This window comes from Triturus cristatus, chromosome 5_1 (genome assembly GCF_964204655.1).
Source record: "Triturus cristatus chromosome 5_1, aTriCri1.1, whole genome shotgun sequence".
Taxonomy (NCBI): domain Eukaryota; kingdom Metazoa; phylum Chordata; class Amphibia; order Caudata; family Salamandridae; genus Triturus; species Triturus cristatus.
The window spans coordinates 79,734,539-79,751,105 of NC_140587.1; the positions used below are offsets into that span (position 1 = coordinate 79,734,539).

At 49.3% G+C, this 16,567-nt stretch overlaps 1 protein-coding gene and 1 long non-coding RNA gene across 2 annotated transcripts in view; one reads left to right on the forward strand and one right to left on the reverse strand.

Moving 5' to 3' along the window:
• Positions 1-16,567, forward strand: part of LOC146830244 (E3 ubiquitin-protein ligase TRIM39-like) — a 223,060-nt gene that overhangs the window by 156,040 nt on the left and 50,453 nt on the right. The window contains exon 4 of the mRNA XM_085604450.1: positions 14,783-14,805. Within this exon, the coding sequence (XP_085460576.1) occupies positions 14,783-14,805 (23 nt within the window). The remainder of the gene's footprint in view (positions 1-14,782; positions 14,806-16,567) is intronic.
• LOC146830245 (uncharacterized) overlaps positions 1-16,567 on the reverse strand; it is a 188,107-nt gene that overhangs the window by 73,152 nt on the left and 98,388 nt on the right. The gene's annotated exons all lie outside the window — the stretch shown is intronic.

Below are 16,567 nucleotides of genomic sequence, written 5' to 3' on the forward strand. Positions count from 1 at the left end.
AACCGAACTGACCACTATCTGCTCTCGTACGGGTCTCATACAGTGCAGTGTCTGTACCATGGCCCGTCTAAAATCGAACTGACCACTATCTGCTCTCGTACGGATCTCATACAGTGCAGTCTCTGTACCATGGCCCGTCTAAAGCCGAACTGACCACAATCTGCTCTCGTACGGGTCTCATAAAGTGCAGTCTCTGTACCATGGCCCGTCTAAAACCGAACTGACCACTATCTGCTCTCGTACGGATCTCATACAGTGCAGTCTCTGTACCATGGCCCGTCTAAAACCGAACTGACCACTATCTGCTCTCGTACAGATCTCATACAGTGCAGTGTCTGTACCATGGCCCGTCTAAAACCGAACTGATCACTATCTGCTCTCGTACGGGTCTCATAAAGTGCAGTCTCTGTACCATGGCCCGTCTAATACCGAACTGACCACAATCTGCTCTCGTACGGGTCTCATAAAGTGCAGTCTCTGACCACTATCTGCTCTCGTACGGATCTCATACAGTGCAGTCTCTGTACCATGGCCCATCTAAAGCCGAACTGACCACAATCTGCTCTCGTACGGGTCTCATAAAGTGCAGTCTCTGTACCATGGCCCGTCTAAAACCGAACTGACCACTATCTGCTCTCGTATGTATCTAATACAGTGCAGTCTCTGTACCATGGCCCGTCTAAAACCGAACTGACCACAATCTGCTCTCGTACGGGTCTCATACAGTGCAGTGTCTGTACCATGGCCCGTCTAAAACCGAACTGACCACTGTCTGTACCATGGCCCGTCTAAAACCGAACTGACCACTATCTGCTCTCGTACGGATCTCATACAGTGCAGTCTCTGTACCATGGCCCGTCTAAAACCGAACTGACCACTATCTGCTCTCGTACAGATCTCATACAGTGCAGTGTCTGTACCATGGCCCGTCCAAAACCGAACTGACCACTATCTGCTCTCGTACGGATCTCATACAGTGCAGTGTCTGTACCATGGCCCGTCTAAAACCGAACTGACCACTATCTGCTCTCGTACGGGTCCCATACAGTGCAGTCTCTGTACCATGGCCCGTCTAAAGCCGAACTGACCACAATCTGCTCTCGTACGGGTCTCATAAAGTGCAGTCTCTGTACCATGGCCCGTCTAAAGCCGAACTGACCACTATCTGCTCTCGTACGGATCTCATACAGTGCAGTCTCTGTACCATGGCCCGTCTCAAACCGAACTGACCACTATCTGCTCTTGTACGGATCTCATACAGTGCAGTCTCTGTACCATGACCCGTCTAAAGCCGAACTGACCACAATCTGCTCTCGTACAGGTCTCATAAAGTGCAGTCTCTGTACCATGGCCCGTCTAAAACCGAACTGACCACTATCTGCTCTCGTACGGGTCTCATACAGTGCAGTCTCTGTACCATGGCCCATCTAAAGCCGAACTGACCACAATCTGCTCTCGTACGGGTCTCATAAAGTGCAGTCTCTGTACCATGGCCCGTCTAAAACCGAACTGACCACTATCTGCTCTCGTACGGATCTCATACAGTGCAGTCTCTGTACCATGGCCCGTCTAAAACCGAACTGACCACTATCTGCTCTCGTACGGATCTCATACAGTGCAGTCTCTGTACCATGGCTCGTCTAAAGCCGAACTGACCACAATCTGCTCTCGTACGGGTCTCATAAAGTTCAGTCTCTGTACCATGGCCCGTCTAAAACCGAACTGACCACTATCTGCTCTCGTACGGATCTCATACAGTGCAGTCTCTGTACCATGGCCCGTCTAAAACCGAAATGACCACTATCTGCTCTCGTACGGATCTCATACAGTGCAGTCTCTGTACCATGGCCCGTCTAAAGCCGAACTGACCACAATCTGCTCTCATACGGGTCTCATAAAGTGCAGTCTCTGTACCATGGCCCGTCTAAAGCTGAACTAACCACAATCTGCTCTCATACGGATCTCATACAGTGCAGTCTGTGTACCATGGCCCGTCTAAAGCCGAACTGTTCCTCCTCAAGCAAGAAGTAAGACTCTAAGAAGGAAGACAAGATCTCACTAACATGACGCTCCAGAATTTTCACCAGGAAAGGAAGGATAGAAGTTGGCCTATAAATACTCAAAACTGCTGGGTTTGGTGATGGCTTCTTTGGCGGAGGCAGGACACAGCCTTCTTCCAGCTGAGATGTACTAGTCTTTTAGTGGTAATGTTAGTGGTGGCACCAACTCATCCATCCATTTTTTCTGCTGTTTAGGCGGAAGAGGGTCTAATGGGGATTTCAGGTGCTGTAGACAAAGTGATTGTGAGAAGTTGGCCTGGTATATGATGTTCACTAGTTAAAGTGACCACCTTGTACCATGCCAAGCAACCCTTATGGTGTGGTTGTAAGTCAACCTTTTCGGACTAGCTGCCCTAGTGGTAGCGTAGGCTAAGCAGTCTTTGAGGCTAAACTCGTGATGCGTGTTAAGCCAGCTGTTTTACCAAATGCAACCCCCTTTTATACCAATGAAAGGACACCACACAGATATATATTCAAAATATATATGTATTTATTTCTCAAAGTAACCCCTAGTCTCTTTATGAGCACAGGAGCACAAATCGTCAAACAAGATTATCACAGAATACACAGAAGTGGCGCTTTATATGGATAGGCCCTGGTGGCCACTCAAACCATATACTAAAATAGTGGTATAAGTACCACGAACAGAAAAGGGAAAAGGCCTAGGGCCTCTAGAATCGCTGGGCCTACAAGGAGCTAACTTCAGTTAGTGACCAGGAGGTCCACGGGTTGCGTGTGCAGAGCAAATAGTCACACGCGTGCTCCCATAGGTTTCAATGGGTGCGTAAAAAGTACAAAGTTACTGCAAAGAGGATCTTCCGGATGGGCTAGGAACTCAAGATTTGGAACACAGGCACTAGAGATGTAATACTACACTTGGGCACAGGAGTGCCAGCTTTACCTCACCCACAGGAAGCGGGTGCATAGGCCTCGAAGTGCGTCGGGTTTCTTCTATCTGTTCCGTGGAGCCTGAAGACAAAGATGCTGCAAGCGACCGGCCCGGAGGAGATGTAGTGGATCCAAGGGTGGATCGGAGATGTTGAAGACCTGTAAGCAGAGGGGACAGTGTTCACAGTCACTAGCCAGTGACCAGCGTGGCACCAGGTGGGTACCAGGCGATGTCGGGTGCAAACAGGAAGAAAGGCGTAGCTTGTCTCTGCAGCCACGTGGTCCCTGAAGATCAACAACGTCCAGGAGTCGAGTCACGAGCTGTCCCACGCAGGCTCTCGCTGTCGGCGGGGTCGGCGACTTGATCGAAGCAAACAAGCCTTGGCAAAAGCAATTGTTGTAGGAAAAGGAAATAAGCTGATGGCTCTGACCAGCAAGGTCAGAGGAACTGCTCCTTTGGAGGGGAGCAAGGGCCAGTCTGGAGCAACCAGACCAGCGGTGTATTTTGTAGAGTTCGTCGCCAAGATGGCCACTAGCCAGCGGGCCAGCAACCGGTTAGGCGCGTCGAGTGGCAAAATGCAGAAGGGCCCCACGCAGATCGTGGAGATGCTGGAGGGCTCACCTTTGGTGCAGATGCTGCTCGAGGGTTGGGCTTCTCAGATCCCAAAGCACAACTTGGAGGGAGCCTCGGTTGTTGCACTTGTCAGCTTGTCGTAGTCGTTCCAAGATGGCTGGCTCCACGTGTCTCGGTGCCTCCACGGGTCTCCTCTTTTCAGGGACTGTGGATCGGGCGGTGAGAGGTCTGGAGGTCCAGGTCTTGTCAGTCTCTGGGCTCGGGCTCCGGCGGGAGGCGGCGGCAAAGCAGACGTTGATTCGCTGGATGGTGCTTGCGTTAGCAAGGTGGTCACTCCCTGACCACAGGGGAGATTGGCTTCAGTCCTCTGTGCGGCAGAGCGTCGAAGTTCCCGTCTTCTTCTTAGTTTCAAGTTGATTCCAGGATGTCTGAAGTCTTAGGACACAGCTCCTACCTTTAAGCGGATTCTAGGGGCCGGACTACCTGCTAGGTCCCTCCCTAAGGGTGGGACCAGGAAGGGGGGTGGTTACACCCCCAATCCTTTGTCCAGCTCGCCCCAGGCCCGGGACTGGTGTGCCCCAGGACCGGTTTGAACTGGCATATGCCCCGAGGCTCCTTGTGAGCCACAGGCATGTCTGGTTTCTTTCAAGCCCTACCTGACCAATACACAAAATCCTGTCTGGGGTGGTGCACGCACCTCCCCTGGCAGGAAACCCTTTGTCCACACCTCCCAAGCTGGAAGGACTCCCGGCAGCAGGAGGGCAGACTTGTGTCTGTGGTGGCAGCATCCATTTTGTGGAGCTGAGGCTATGTCTGATTTTACCCGGGTTTCAGGTACTGTACATGTCGTGTCCCTCTAGAAGGGTGGAATGCTAACCCCGTCGCCAGAATTGGCGAGGGGTTAGTATTCCAATTCGTATGACACCTTACTCGACATGTTTTGATAAAGCCAAACCAAAGTTAGCATTTAACCGCGAGGTTATGACGATATCTGGTAACAGTAGAAGGAAGTTGTTCCGACCACTGCAGACAGGCTCAGCTCATGCCAGAGCACCATCTCACATGGAACCAAGCACTCTGCCTTCAGGATTGTTAAGGCCTGCCATAGGAGTGACTTATAGGTTACCAGGTGTCCCATTTAAGGTTAGGTATAGGTATACTACACCTAAGTAAGAGGTGGTTACACCAACTTACCCCAGCTGAGTGATCAGCCAGTTGTGTCAGATTTGTTAGGCCCGGCCTGGGGTGGCATAATACATGCTTCAGCCCCGGGCAGGCCTTGGGTACACCAATGCCCTGGGTACCTAGTGTACACTGGTACAGGGGCTGACAGGGTGATCCACTTCCAATTGGTTATGCACCTAGGGTGCATAGTTTTAATTTAGTAGAGAGAACAGCAGGCTGGGGGTCTGATTGGCAGGCCCACAGCCTCAATATGTCAAAAACCAGTGACGCAAAAAGCAAAAATTTGGGGTGACCATAGGATAGCAGACCCTACTCTCCTACACAACCCCCCCCCCAAACGCTGGGACATTAAACTAGCCTTGACCAGTCTCGTCTTCATGTCCTAAGTGGAAGTACCTGGAGAGACCATCTGCATTCCCATGGTCAGTACCTGGCCGGTGCTCCACTGTAAAGTCCATACCCTGTAGGGAAATGGACCACCTAAGCAGTTTGGGATTTTCACCCTTCATCTGATTTAGCCACAAGAGGGGCTTATGGTCGGTCTGAATCTTGAAGTGAGTGCCAAACAAGTATGGCCTCAGCTTCTTCAGGGCCCACACCACAGCAAAGGCCTCCCTCTCAATAGCTGACCAATTCTTCTCTCTGGGGGTCAACCTTCTGCTAATAAAAGCAATGGGTTGGTCTTGACCATCTACATTAAGTTGTGACAGCACAGCTCCCACACCCAACTCAGAAGCATCTGTTTGGACAATAAACTCTTTGGAGTAGTCAGGACTTTTCAGGATAGGTGCAGAGCACATGGCCTCCTTCAGGTCATCAAATGCCTTTTGACAGCTTACTGTCCACTGAACCTTTGTGGGCATCTTCTTGGATGTCAGATCATTAAGAGGAGTCACAATGGACCCATAGTTCTTAACAAACTTCCTGTAGTACCCAGTCAAGCCCAAGAAAGCTCGAACTTGAGTCTGGGTGGTTGGAGGGGACCAGTCCTTGATGGATTGGATCTTACTCTCCAGTGGTTGAACTTGGCCTCCACCTACAAGGTGGCCCAAATACACAACCTTACTCTGCCCTATCTGGCACTTAGTAGCCTTGATAGTGAGGCCTGCCCTCCGCAGGGCCTCAAGAGCCTTCTTCAGGTGGATCAGGTGATCCTCCCAGGTGGAGCTAAAGACAGCAATGTCATCAAGATATGCTGCACAAAAGTCATCCAACCCAGTGAGGACTTGGTTCACCAACCGTTGGAAGGTGGCAGGTGCATTCTTCAGACCAAAGGGCATCACCACAAACTGATAATGCCCACCTGGGGTTGAGAATGCTGTTTTGGCCTTAGACTCCTCAGCTAATCTGATTTGCCAATAGCCAGCTGTTAAGTCAAATGTGCTCAAAAACTTTGCAGAAGCTAGTTTGTCTATGAGCTCATCTGCACTTGGAATAGGGTGTGCATCTGTCCTGGTGACAGCATTGAGACCCCTGTAGTCCACACAGAACCTCATCTCTCTCTTGCCATCTTTGGTGTGAGGTTTGGGGACCAGAACCACTGGGCTAGCCCAGGGGCTCTCTGAGGGTTTAATGACACCTAATTCCAGCATTTTATGTACCTCAGCCTTTATACAGTCCCTGACGTGGTCAGGTTGTCTGTAAAGCTTGTTCTTTACAGGCAGACTGTCACCAGTGTCCACCACATGGGTACACCAGTCAGTTTGACTAGGTATCAAGGAAAACATATGTGAAAATGATTGTAGAACCTGTCTACATTCAGTCTGCTGATGGGCAGTGAGGTTGCCTCCAAGGGTCACTCCTTCAACCGAGCCATCTTCAGGGTTCTGAGACAACAGGTCTGGGAGAGGGTCACTCTCTTCCTCCTGTCCCTCATCTGTAGCCATGAGCAAGCCCATATCTGCCCTGTCAACATATGCTTTGAGCCTGTTAACATGGAGTACCCTGTGGGGACTCCTGGGAGTTCCTAGGTCCACCAAGTAGGTGACCTCTCCCTTCTTTTCCAGGATTGTATGGGGTCCAGACCATTTGTCTTGGAGTGCTGCTGGGGCCACTGGCTCCAACACCCATACCTTCTGTCCTGGCTGATACTCAACCAAGACAGCCTTTTGGTCATGCCAAGCTTTCTGTAAGGCCTGGCTTGCCTCAAGGTTTTTGGATGCCTTCTCCATATACTCAGCCATCCTGGAGCGGAGACCAAGTACATAGTCCACTATGTCTAGCTTAGGCTTTTTGAGAGGTAACTCCCATCCTTCCTTCACCAAACACAGTGGGCCTCTCACAGGGTGCCCAAACAACAATTCAAAGGGGCTGTAGCCAACCCCCTTTTGTGGGACCTCTCTGTAAGCAAACAGAAGGCAGGGTAGAAGGATGTCCCATCTTCGCCTGAGCTTTTCAGGTAATCCTTTGATCATACCCTTTAGGGTCTTGTTGAATCTCTCAACAAGCCCATTGCATTGTGGGTGATAAGGGGTGGTGAACTTGTAGTTGACACCACATTCCTTCCACATAGCTGTCAAGTATCCTGACATAAAGTTGGTACCTCTGTCAGATACTACCTCCTTAGGAAACCCCACTCTGGAGAATACTCCCAGCAGGGCCCTGGCCACAACAGGTGCTGTAGTGGTCCTAAGGGGAATTGCCTCTGGATACCTGGTGGCATGATCCACTACCACCAGTATAAATCTGTGCCCAGATGCAGTGGGAGGATCCATGGGACCCACTATATCTATTCCCACTCTTTCAAAGGGAACCCCCACCACAGGTAGTGGTATCAGGGGGGCCTTTGTTGTGCCACCTGATTTGCCACTGGCTTGGCAGGTAACACAGGAGCGACAAAACTCCTTTGTATCTTCATTCATATGAGGCCAGTGAAAGTGAGGGACAAGTCTGTCCCAGGTCTTATTCTGGCCTAGGTGTCCTGCTAAGGGAATATCATGGGCCAAGGTAAGAAGGAAGCCCCTAAATTGCAGAGGTATAACCAACCTCCTGGTTGCACCAGGCTTGGGGTCTCTAGCCTCTGAATAAAGGAGCCCTTCATCCCAATACACTTTATGGGTACCTTGAGCATTCCCAGCAGCCTCAGCAGCAGCCAGCTGTCTGAGGGGTTCAAGAGAGGGACAGGATAACTGAGCCTGCCTCAAGTCAGCCCTTGAAGGTCCCCCTGTCCCCAGAAACTCAACCTGGTCAGGTTCAAGCTCTTCAGGGACAGTTCCTTCAGGGTCCTCTAGATCAGCTTCCTGGGAAGGCTGATCATCACTCTGAGGCAGGGGGGAAGGCACAGCCTTGACCCTCCTGTTCTTCTTCTTGGTAGGTGCTTGGTCCATTGTTCCAGGATCCAAGACCTGTGGTTCAGTGAGGCACTTTTTGGCCTGTGACCTGGTCACAGCAAGGACATGTGATGATATACCTAACATCTCTGCATGAGTCCTGTACTCCACTTCTGACCATAGAGAACTCTCCAGGTCATTGCCCAACAAACATTCTACTGGGAGGTCTGCACTAACCACAACCCTTTTGAGGCCAGTTACCCCTCCCCATGAGAAGTTAACAACTGCCACACTATGTGAAGTAGTGGCATTGCTGGCATTGGTCACCAGGTGATTCTCACCTGGTATGTACTGTCCAGGATCCACAAAGCCTGGTGTCACCATAGTGACACTGGCACATGTGTCCCTGTAGGCTTGAGCCACTTTGTCATTAATTAAAGGAGTCTGTCTGTACTTGCCCAGGTTACTGGGGCTCACAGTCAGGGACAAATCAATGTCCCCATCACAGATCAGGACTGCCTGTGTCAGGGTTCTGTCTAAGTCAGAATCTCCTTCAGTTCCCATAGTGATTCCCACTACACCCTTTGTCTGGGGACCAACACTGCTAACAGTAGTACTGGGAGCAGGTGCCTTAGGGGCAACAGTGTTGGGGGCTCCACCCTTTTTGCAATCACTAGTCCAGTGAGTTGTATTCTTGCAATGATTGCACCAGGGTTTCTTTTGACCTTCTTTCTTCTTTTTGGACTGTTGGGACCCACCCTCCTTAGCAGTAGTTTGGGGCCCTGTTGAAGACTTCTGGTCTTTAGGTTTCTGATCTCCACCCTTCTGGTCTGTTTTCTTCTGATCACCCCCTTGGCCCTGGTTCTGGTTCTTTTGCTTAACCCTGGTTCTGACCCATTTGTCTGCCTTCTTTCCCAATTCTTGGGGAGAGGTCGGATCAGAGTCAACCAAGTGTTGATGCAGTTGCTGGTTTTGACAGTTATTTAAAATCTGTTCTCTCATCATCAAATTATACAATCCTGTAAAATCAGATACCTTACTTCCCAGCAACCAACCCTCCAAAGCCTTAGTGGCACATTCAATGTATTCAGACCAGTCCTGAGTCTGTGTCTTTTGGGTGTCTCTGAACATTAACCTGTACTGTTCAGTGGTTAAGCCTAACCCATCAACTAGGACACTCTTCAGGACTCTGTAGTTTCTGACATCCTCTTCTCTAACAGTGAGGAGTCTGTCTCTGCCTCTTCCCTCAAAGGAGAGCCAGAGGATTGCTGCCCACTGGTCTTCAGGAACCTGCTGTACTTTGCAGGCTCTCTCAAGAGCAGTTATCCACTTGTGGATGTCATCCCCACTTTTGTAGGGGGGCACAACCTTAGACAGGTTTCTATTATCGAAAACCCTATCTTTGTCCCTAGGGACAATGCTGCCACCAGTGGGTATAGACCCACTCTCTTTATGCTGCCTAGCCTTGCTCAGTTTCTCTTCCATCAGGGCTACTTCTAGCTCCTGCTTCCTGATCCTCAGCTGGGCTTCTTGCATCTTGGCCTCATGTTCCCTCCTCTGAGGGGTGGTCATCCTTCTCCTGGAGTGACCTTGAGAGCCTCTAGAGCCATGGGAAGCATTGGATTCACCTGAGTGATTCCTTCGCCTCCCAAGCCCTGGGTTAAGTCCACTGGGGAGATCCAATGGGGTAAACCCACTGTCAGTCCCCAATAGCCTTGGTTTAGCTGAGCCAAGTATAACACTTGGCACTGGGCTAGTTCTCCCTTCCTCCTCACTCACATCTGTATCCCCCTCACTTTCCTCCTCTGTAGTATGGTGTTCATCTAAGGGATGGCTATTGGAAAGGGGTACCTCAGTGGCATCTTCAGAAGGGGGGCCTCCTGTTCCTGTCCCTAAGGGGGCTAACTGGGAGGCTTTCTTGAGCTCTCTTTGATTTTCATCATCCTGCAAGAGTTCTCTGAGCTTAGCAGAGGTAGGGTTCTTGGGCTGTTTAAGGCCTCTAAGAGTTGCCAAATGTCTGAGCTCATTCTGGTTAAGGGTAGCAAAGATGGATGGTGCCCTTTGGGGGTCACTCTCAACAGAGATGGGTACAGTGGACCCCTCTGCCCCAGCCATTGCTCTTAAGTGTGGGTGGATGTGTTGCAATCTACCTACACTTGGGTTTACCTACTAAACCTATCTAGTAGTTGTAGTCAGGGTGTGCTACTCCCTTTGCTCTACAACAACTAAGTTCAGTAGAACTTAAGTATATCTAATCTTGTTTTATATGTACCTACAGGTACCTATGTGATCTTTCAATTGGTAACCAAGAGATTACAATGGTAAAACACAGCAAGCTCAAATCCAACCGCTGCTCACCAATGTGAGAAGTTGGCCTGGTATATGATGTTCACTAGTTAAAGTGACCACCTTGTACCATGCCAAGCAACCCTTATGGTGTGGTTGTAAGTCAACCTTTTCGGACTAGCTGCCCTAGTGGTAGCGTAGGCTAAGCAGTCTTTGAGGCTAAACTCGTGATGCGTGTTAAGCCAGCTGTTTTACCAAATGCAACCCCCTTTTATACCAATGAAAGGACACCACACAGATATATATTCAAAATATATATGTATTTATTTCTCAAAGTAACCCCTAGTCTCTTTATGAGCACAGGAGCACAAATCGTCAAACAAGATTATCACAGAATACACAGAAGTTGCACTTTATATGGATAGGCCCTGGTGGCCACTCAAACCATATACTAAAATAGTGGTATAAGTACCACGAACAGAAAAGGGAAAAGGCCTAGGGCCTCTAGAATCGCTGGGCCTACAAGGAGCTAACTTCAGTTAGTGACCAGGAGGTCCACGGGTTGCGTGTGCAGAGCAAATAGTCACACGCGTGCTCCCATAGGTTTCAATGGGTGCGTAAAAAGTACAAAGTTACTGCAAAGAGGATCTTCCGGATGGGCTAGGAACTCAAGATTTGGAACACAGGCACTAGAGATGTAATACTACACTTGGGCACAGGAGTGCCAGCTTTACCTCACCCACAGGAAGCGGGTGCATAGGCCTCGAAGTGCGTCGGGTTTCTTCTATCTGTTCCGTGGAGCCTGAAGACAAAGATGCTGCAAGCGACCGGCCCGGAGGAGATGCAGTGGATCCAAGGGTGGATCGGAGATGTTGAAGACCTGTAAGCAGAGGGGACAGTGTTCACAGTCACTAGCCAGTGACCAGCGTGGCACCAGGTGGGTACCAGGCGATGTCGGGTGCAAACAGGAAGAAAGGCATAGCTTGTCTCTGCAGCCACGTGGTCCCTGAAGGTCGACGACGTCCAGGAGTCGAGTCACGAGCTGTCCCACGCAGGCTCTCGCTGTCGGCGGTGTCGGCGACTTGATCGAAGCAAACAAGCCTTGGCAAAAGCAATTGTTGTAGGAAAAGGAAATAAGCTGATGGCTCTGACCAGCAAGGTCAGAGGAACTGCTCCTTTGGAGGGGAGCAAGGGCCAGTCTGGAGCAACCAGACCAGCGGTGTATTTTGTAGAGTTCGTCGCCAAGATGGCCACTAGCCAGCGGGCCAGCAACCGGTTAGGCGCGTCGAGTGGCAAAATGCAGAAGGGCCCCACGCAGATCGTGGAGATGCTGGAGGGCTCACCTTTGGTGCAGATGCTGCTCGAGGGTTGGGCTTCTCAGATCCCAAAGCACAACTTGGAGGGAGCCTCGGTTGTTGCACTTGTCAGCTTGTCGTAGTCGTTCCAAGATGGCTGGCTCCACGTGTCTCGGTACCTCCACGGGTCTCCTCTTTTCAGGGACTGTGGATCGGGCGGTGAGAGGTCTGGAGGTCCAGGTCTTGTCAGTCTCTGGGCTCGGGCTCCGGCGGGAGGCGGCGGCAAAGCAGACGTTGATTCGCTGGATGGTGCTTGCGTTAGCAAGGTGGTCACTCCCTGACCACAGGGGAGATTGGCTTCAGTCCTCTGTGCGGCAGAGCGTCGAAGTTCCCGTCTTCTTCTTAGTTTCAAGTTGATTCCAGGATGTCTGAAGTCTTAGGACACAGCTCCTACCTTTAAGCGGATTCTAGGGGCCGGACTACCTGCTAGGTCCCTCCCTAAGGGTGGGACCAGGAAGGGGGGTGGTTACACCCCCAATCCTTTGTCCAGCTCGCCCCAGGCCCGGGACTGGTGTGCCCCAGGACCGGTTTGAACTGGCATATGCCCCGAGGCTCCTTGTGAGCCACAGGCATGTCTGGTTTCTTTCAAGCCCTACCTGACCAATACACAAAATCCTGTCTGGGGTGGTGCACGCACCTCCCCTGGCAGGAAACCCTTTGTCCACACCTCCCAAGCTGGAAGGACTCCCAGCAGCAGGAGGGCAGACTTGTGTCTGTGGTGGCAGCATCCATTTTGTGGAGCTGAGGCTATGTCTGATTTTACCCGGGTTTCAGGTACTGTACATGTGGTGTCCCTCTAGAAGGGTGGAATGCTAACCCCGTCGCCAGAATTGGCGAGGGGTTAGTATTCCAATTCGTATGACACCTTACTCGACATGTTTTGATAAAGCCAAACCAAAGTTAGCATTTAACCGCGAGGTTCATAATGCACTTAAGAGTACATGGTATGACGATATTTGGAAACAGTAGAAGGAAGTTGTTCCGACCACTGCAGACAGGCTCAGCTCATGCCAGAGCACCATCTCACATGGAACCAAGCACTCTGCCTTCAGGATTGTTAAGGCCTGCCATAGGAGTGACTTATAGGTTACCAGGTGTCCCATTTAAGGTTAGGTATAGGTATACTACACCTAAGTAAGAGGTGGTTACACCAACTTACCCCAGCTGAGTGATCAGCCAGTTGTGTCAGATTTGTTAGGCCCGGCCTGGGGTGGCATAATACATGCTTCAGCCCCGGGCAGGCCTTGGGTACACCAATGCCCTGGGTACCTAGTGTACACTGGTACAGGGGCTGACAGGGTGATCCACTTCCAATTGGTTATGCACCTAGGGTGCATAGTTTTAATTTAGTAGAGAGAACAGCAGGCTGGGGGTCTGATTGGCAGGCCCACAGCCTCAATATGTCAAAAACCAGTGAAGCAAAAAGCAAAAATTTGGGGTGACCATAGGATAGCAGACCCTACTCTCCTACAGTGATTGTTAACAAGATTTCCTCTGTAATTGGCTCAAAGAATTCAATCCTCCAATGGGTGCTCTCACGACTCCCGAGCCTCGCCATTTCGAAAGCATCTCCATTAGACAAAGAAGCAAGAGTCATGGTGGTGCTATCACTGGAAGGTGCAGCTTCCACCTCAGAAGAATTGCCAATGTCCTCTAAGATCTTGCTGACTCTCTTTTCAAAGAAGACCGCAAGATCATCACACGGCTGCTGCGAAGGAATACTATCATGTTTTAAGCGCTGAGGATTAGATGAGCCTCGGAAGATGTCGAAGGCCTTCTTTGCGCTATTAGCGGCTGCTAAAATAGAATCGTGTAAAAGCCGCTTCTGCTCTTCGGATCTCTTTTTTATACTTATTCAATGTTGTTTGTCTTCTTCCATGTAAGAGCGGCGGGATTTCCTTTCTAATTCTCTGCGCTCTAGTTTTGTTGCTTTTAATGACTCACTATACCATGGGGCAGATAGACGGTGACAGGGTTTTAACTTGATAAGGGGACTATTTACCCAAGGCCGCTGTAATCTCTTCATTAAACTTTCTGCAATTAGTTTCAATTGAATCGTCGGGATCAAGACTGTGAGAAAAGTCACAGACATGCCCACCAGAAAACTTTGTGAGATTATTTCAAGCCCTCCCCTGAAGATTTCCTAACCTGAATTGTGTCAGTTCATTCATTTCATAATTTGCTGTTCAAACTGAAACAATTCAGAGCAAAGTCCAGTTTTTTACATAGAACATGATTTAATGACTGGGGGGCATATTATCAAGAACAGCGTTAAAATTATTGCTGCTTTTGCGGCAGAAAACTGCCGCTAAAGCGGCGATGATGGGCTTGATGCCGCAAAGAATTCCAATAGAAGCCCATGTTCTGGTGTCAACCTGGGCTTCTATGGGAATTCTCTGCGGCGTATTATTAAGCCCATTATCGCCGCTTTAGCGGCAGTTTCCTGCCGCTAAAGCGGAAATAATTTTAACGCCTGGCTTGATAATATGCCCGGAGGCTGTTCCAGTTCAAGTGTCACCAATTCTCAACAGAGTATTAAGAGCCCCCGGTTTTCAACATAAACCCCCCTGGCATAGGAGACAGCGGTGCATTTTCCTGAGTACGGGTTATACCCATTTCTAGTTTTGCAGCTTGTATGGGTAGACGTTTCTAACAGAAACAAGAGACTTAAAGGTCTTATCCTGTGCTTTATCCAAAATCCTTGTTTATTTACAGGTGTACAGTTAATTCCTTATAAGAGCGTTAGAAGTATTTTGGCGGGGTATACTTTGAGTATGTATACCAGTTGTTTCTCTGGTTTAGCACCACTTATTTCCAGTGACGCAGGGGTTTTAGCAGCTGTGCCGCCTGATCTCAGGACCGAGAGACCATAATACATGACGCATTCAGAATACAGCAGTCTGTGCTCCATCACCCCTCACTCAGAGTTTAAAAGCTCTGCTGTCTTGTGGGCCCATTTGGGATATCACAAGCTGTGCTGTGTCGTGTGACCCTATTCACAATATCACAAACTATATGTGTTGAGGTGTGAGGTCGACACCCTAGTGTCTCCTTGCATGAGATCCTTGCATTAACCTGAATTGCACAACTAATACCTAAATGTCTGCGATAATTTAAAATCCGTCATTGAAACTGACGTCCTTCTGCCTTTCTTCTGTTTTGCAGGATGTCAGAAGCACCCTGGCCAGGTAAGGCTGGTTTATTGTCCTCCTCTCAGTGTGCAAGGAGCAGGTCTGGCTGCAGTGCGGAAATGTCAGTACTGAGCTCACACAGATCCACTCTGCTACAGAGCAATGCCACCTCATACAATTATTATATGTAGCTCACCTCATAACTACTCTCCTACCTTACAAACAGTGTTGAGGCCCCCTGGTGTGTTCTGAAAACATCCACAGTCTTTAAAAACTCCCTTTCATTCTAAGAAACATTAATTGAGTTTTCCAAAAAATACTTTGAGACTCCACAAACTCCCAGTCTTATGAAAATACCCCCTCACTCCAGGGAAACTGTGTTGTGTCCAGGAGAAGCACCTTTGTCCACAGAAATTACCTCAAGGTTTCCACAATCACAGAGAACTCGAAACCTCCTCCAGTACTTTCCGGCTCCACTGCCAGGCCTCAAATGTCCCTCTAATGCTTTGAAACATCGTTGGAAATGTCTAAAACCCACATCCTCTCCTAACCCTGTCTCATCCTTCAGTAAGTACTCTGTGTAGGGCTTAGAGGGCTACAACCCTAATTAAAGGTCCTAGTTTAAGGATCATACATAATGTATCGCTGGTGCCTATCTGAATGCATGTGGCTCCAGTCCCCAGAGTTAAATTACCAATAGAAATGAGTGGGCACAGTTTGCAGAGTTTTTCTGGGCCATTAGCAGCTACATGGAAGCAACTAATTCTGAGATAATGACAGGTATAGTAGAGAGACGTGTACTACAGTTGTTCAAACTGAGGCAAAGTGATGTGGTGCTGAGTTACAATGTTATAATACATTTGTTATTCAGGCTTAATATTTCACACTCAGAGGTTTATTCATAATGGTACATTCCACACAAATACTTTATGTTCAGAAGGCTGTGCCAAAACACGTTTCGCCCATTTGTGATTAACACGAGGGCTTTCCCAAGGAAAAAGCTTCAAAGCAGTTATTACATTTTAAAGCAAACCTCTACTCTTATGGTGATATGTTCACCTGACGTGTAACGCACTGCACATCAATCCATCGGTTGCAGCCCCGGTGAGGGCTTCAAACGAACAAGCATTTTCAATGCAATAGGTCTCGCTTTAGTTAAATGGAGGGCTATTGGCTTTGCAAATGGAAAAGAAATGTGGCGTGCATTTGAAAGCTCATTAAGGCATGGGAGACATTGGCTTTGCACTTCATGTTCCTCAGTTCGTATCACTGGAGTATGTAGAGAAATAGCTGGGGAGGGATGAGTGTTGTGCAAAGACATTCAGCCTGAGCCAAACGAGATAAGGCAGTTTGAGGAAAAGAGAAGGGGGAAAGAGGGTCAGAGGAAGGGAAAGGGGGAAGGGAGGGGGAGTGAGAAAATAAATGAGGCAAGAAGAGAAGCCCTAAAAAGAGAGCGAGTGAAACAAAGAGACTGGAAAAATAGCATTAGATCGACAGTTATGAGGGAAATATGCATTTAATTGGTTAAATAAATATCCACTGTAATGTGTAAGTAAGTAACAACATATGGAAGTGGTCTGTGAGAGAGATGTGCCATGAGGACTCCATGGAGGGATGCAACTTAGAGGAGTGGGTCATGACGAAGTGAAACGGATAACAGATGCAGAAAAGGAGAGGGAGGGGAGGGGAGAAGGGAAGCAGAGGGCGGGAAAGGAGGAGGGCGAAGGAGTGCACAATGGTGCTCAATGAAGTGTGAGCCGCTCTCACTGAGCTGTCGTACAGCCAGAATGTCAAGGAGGGGTAAGGGCTGCTGTGTTGA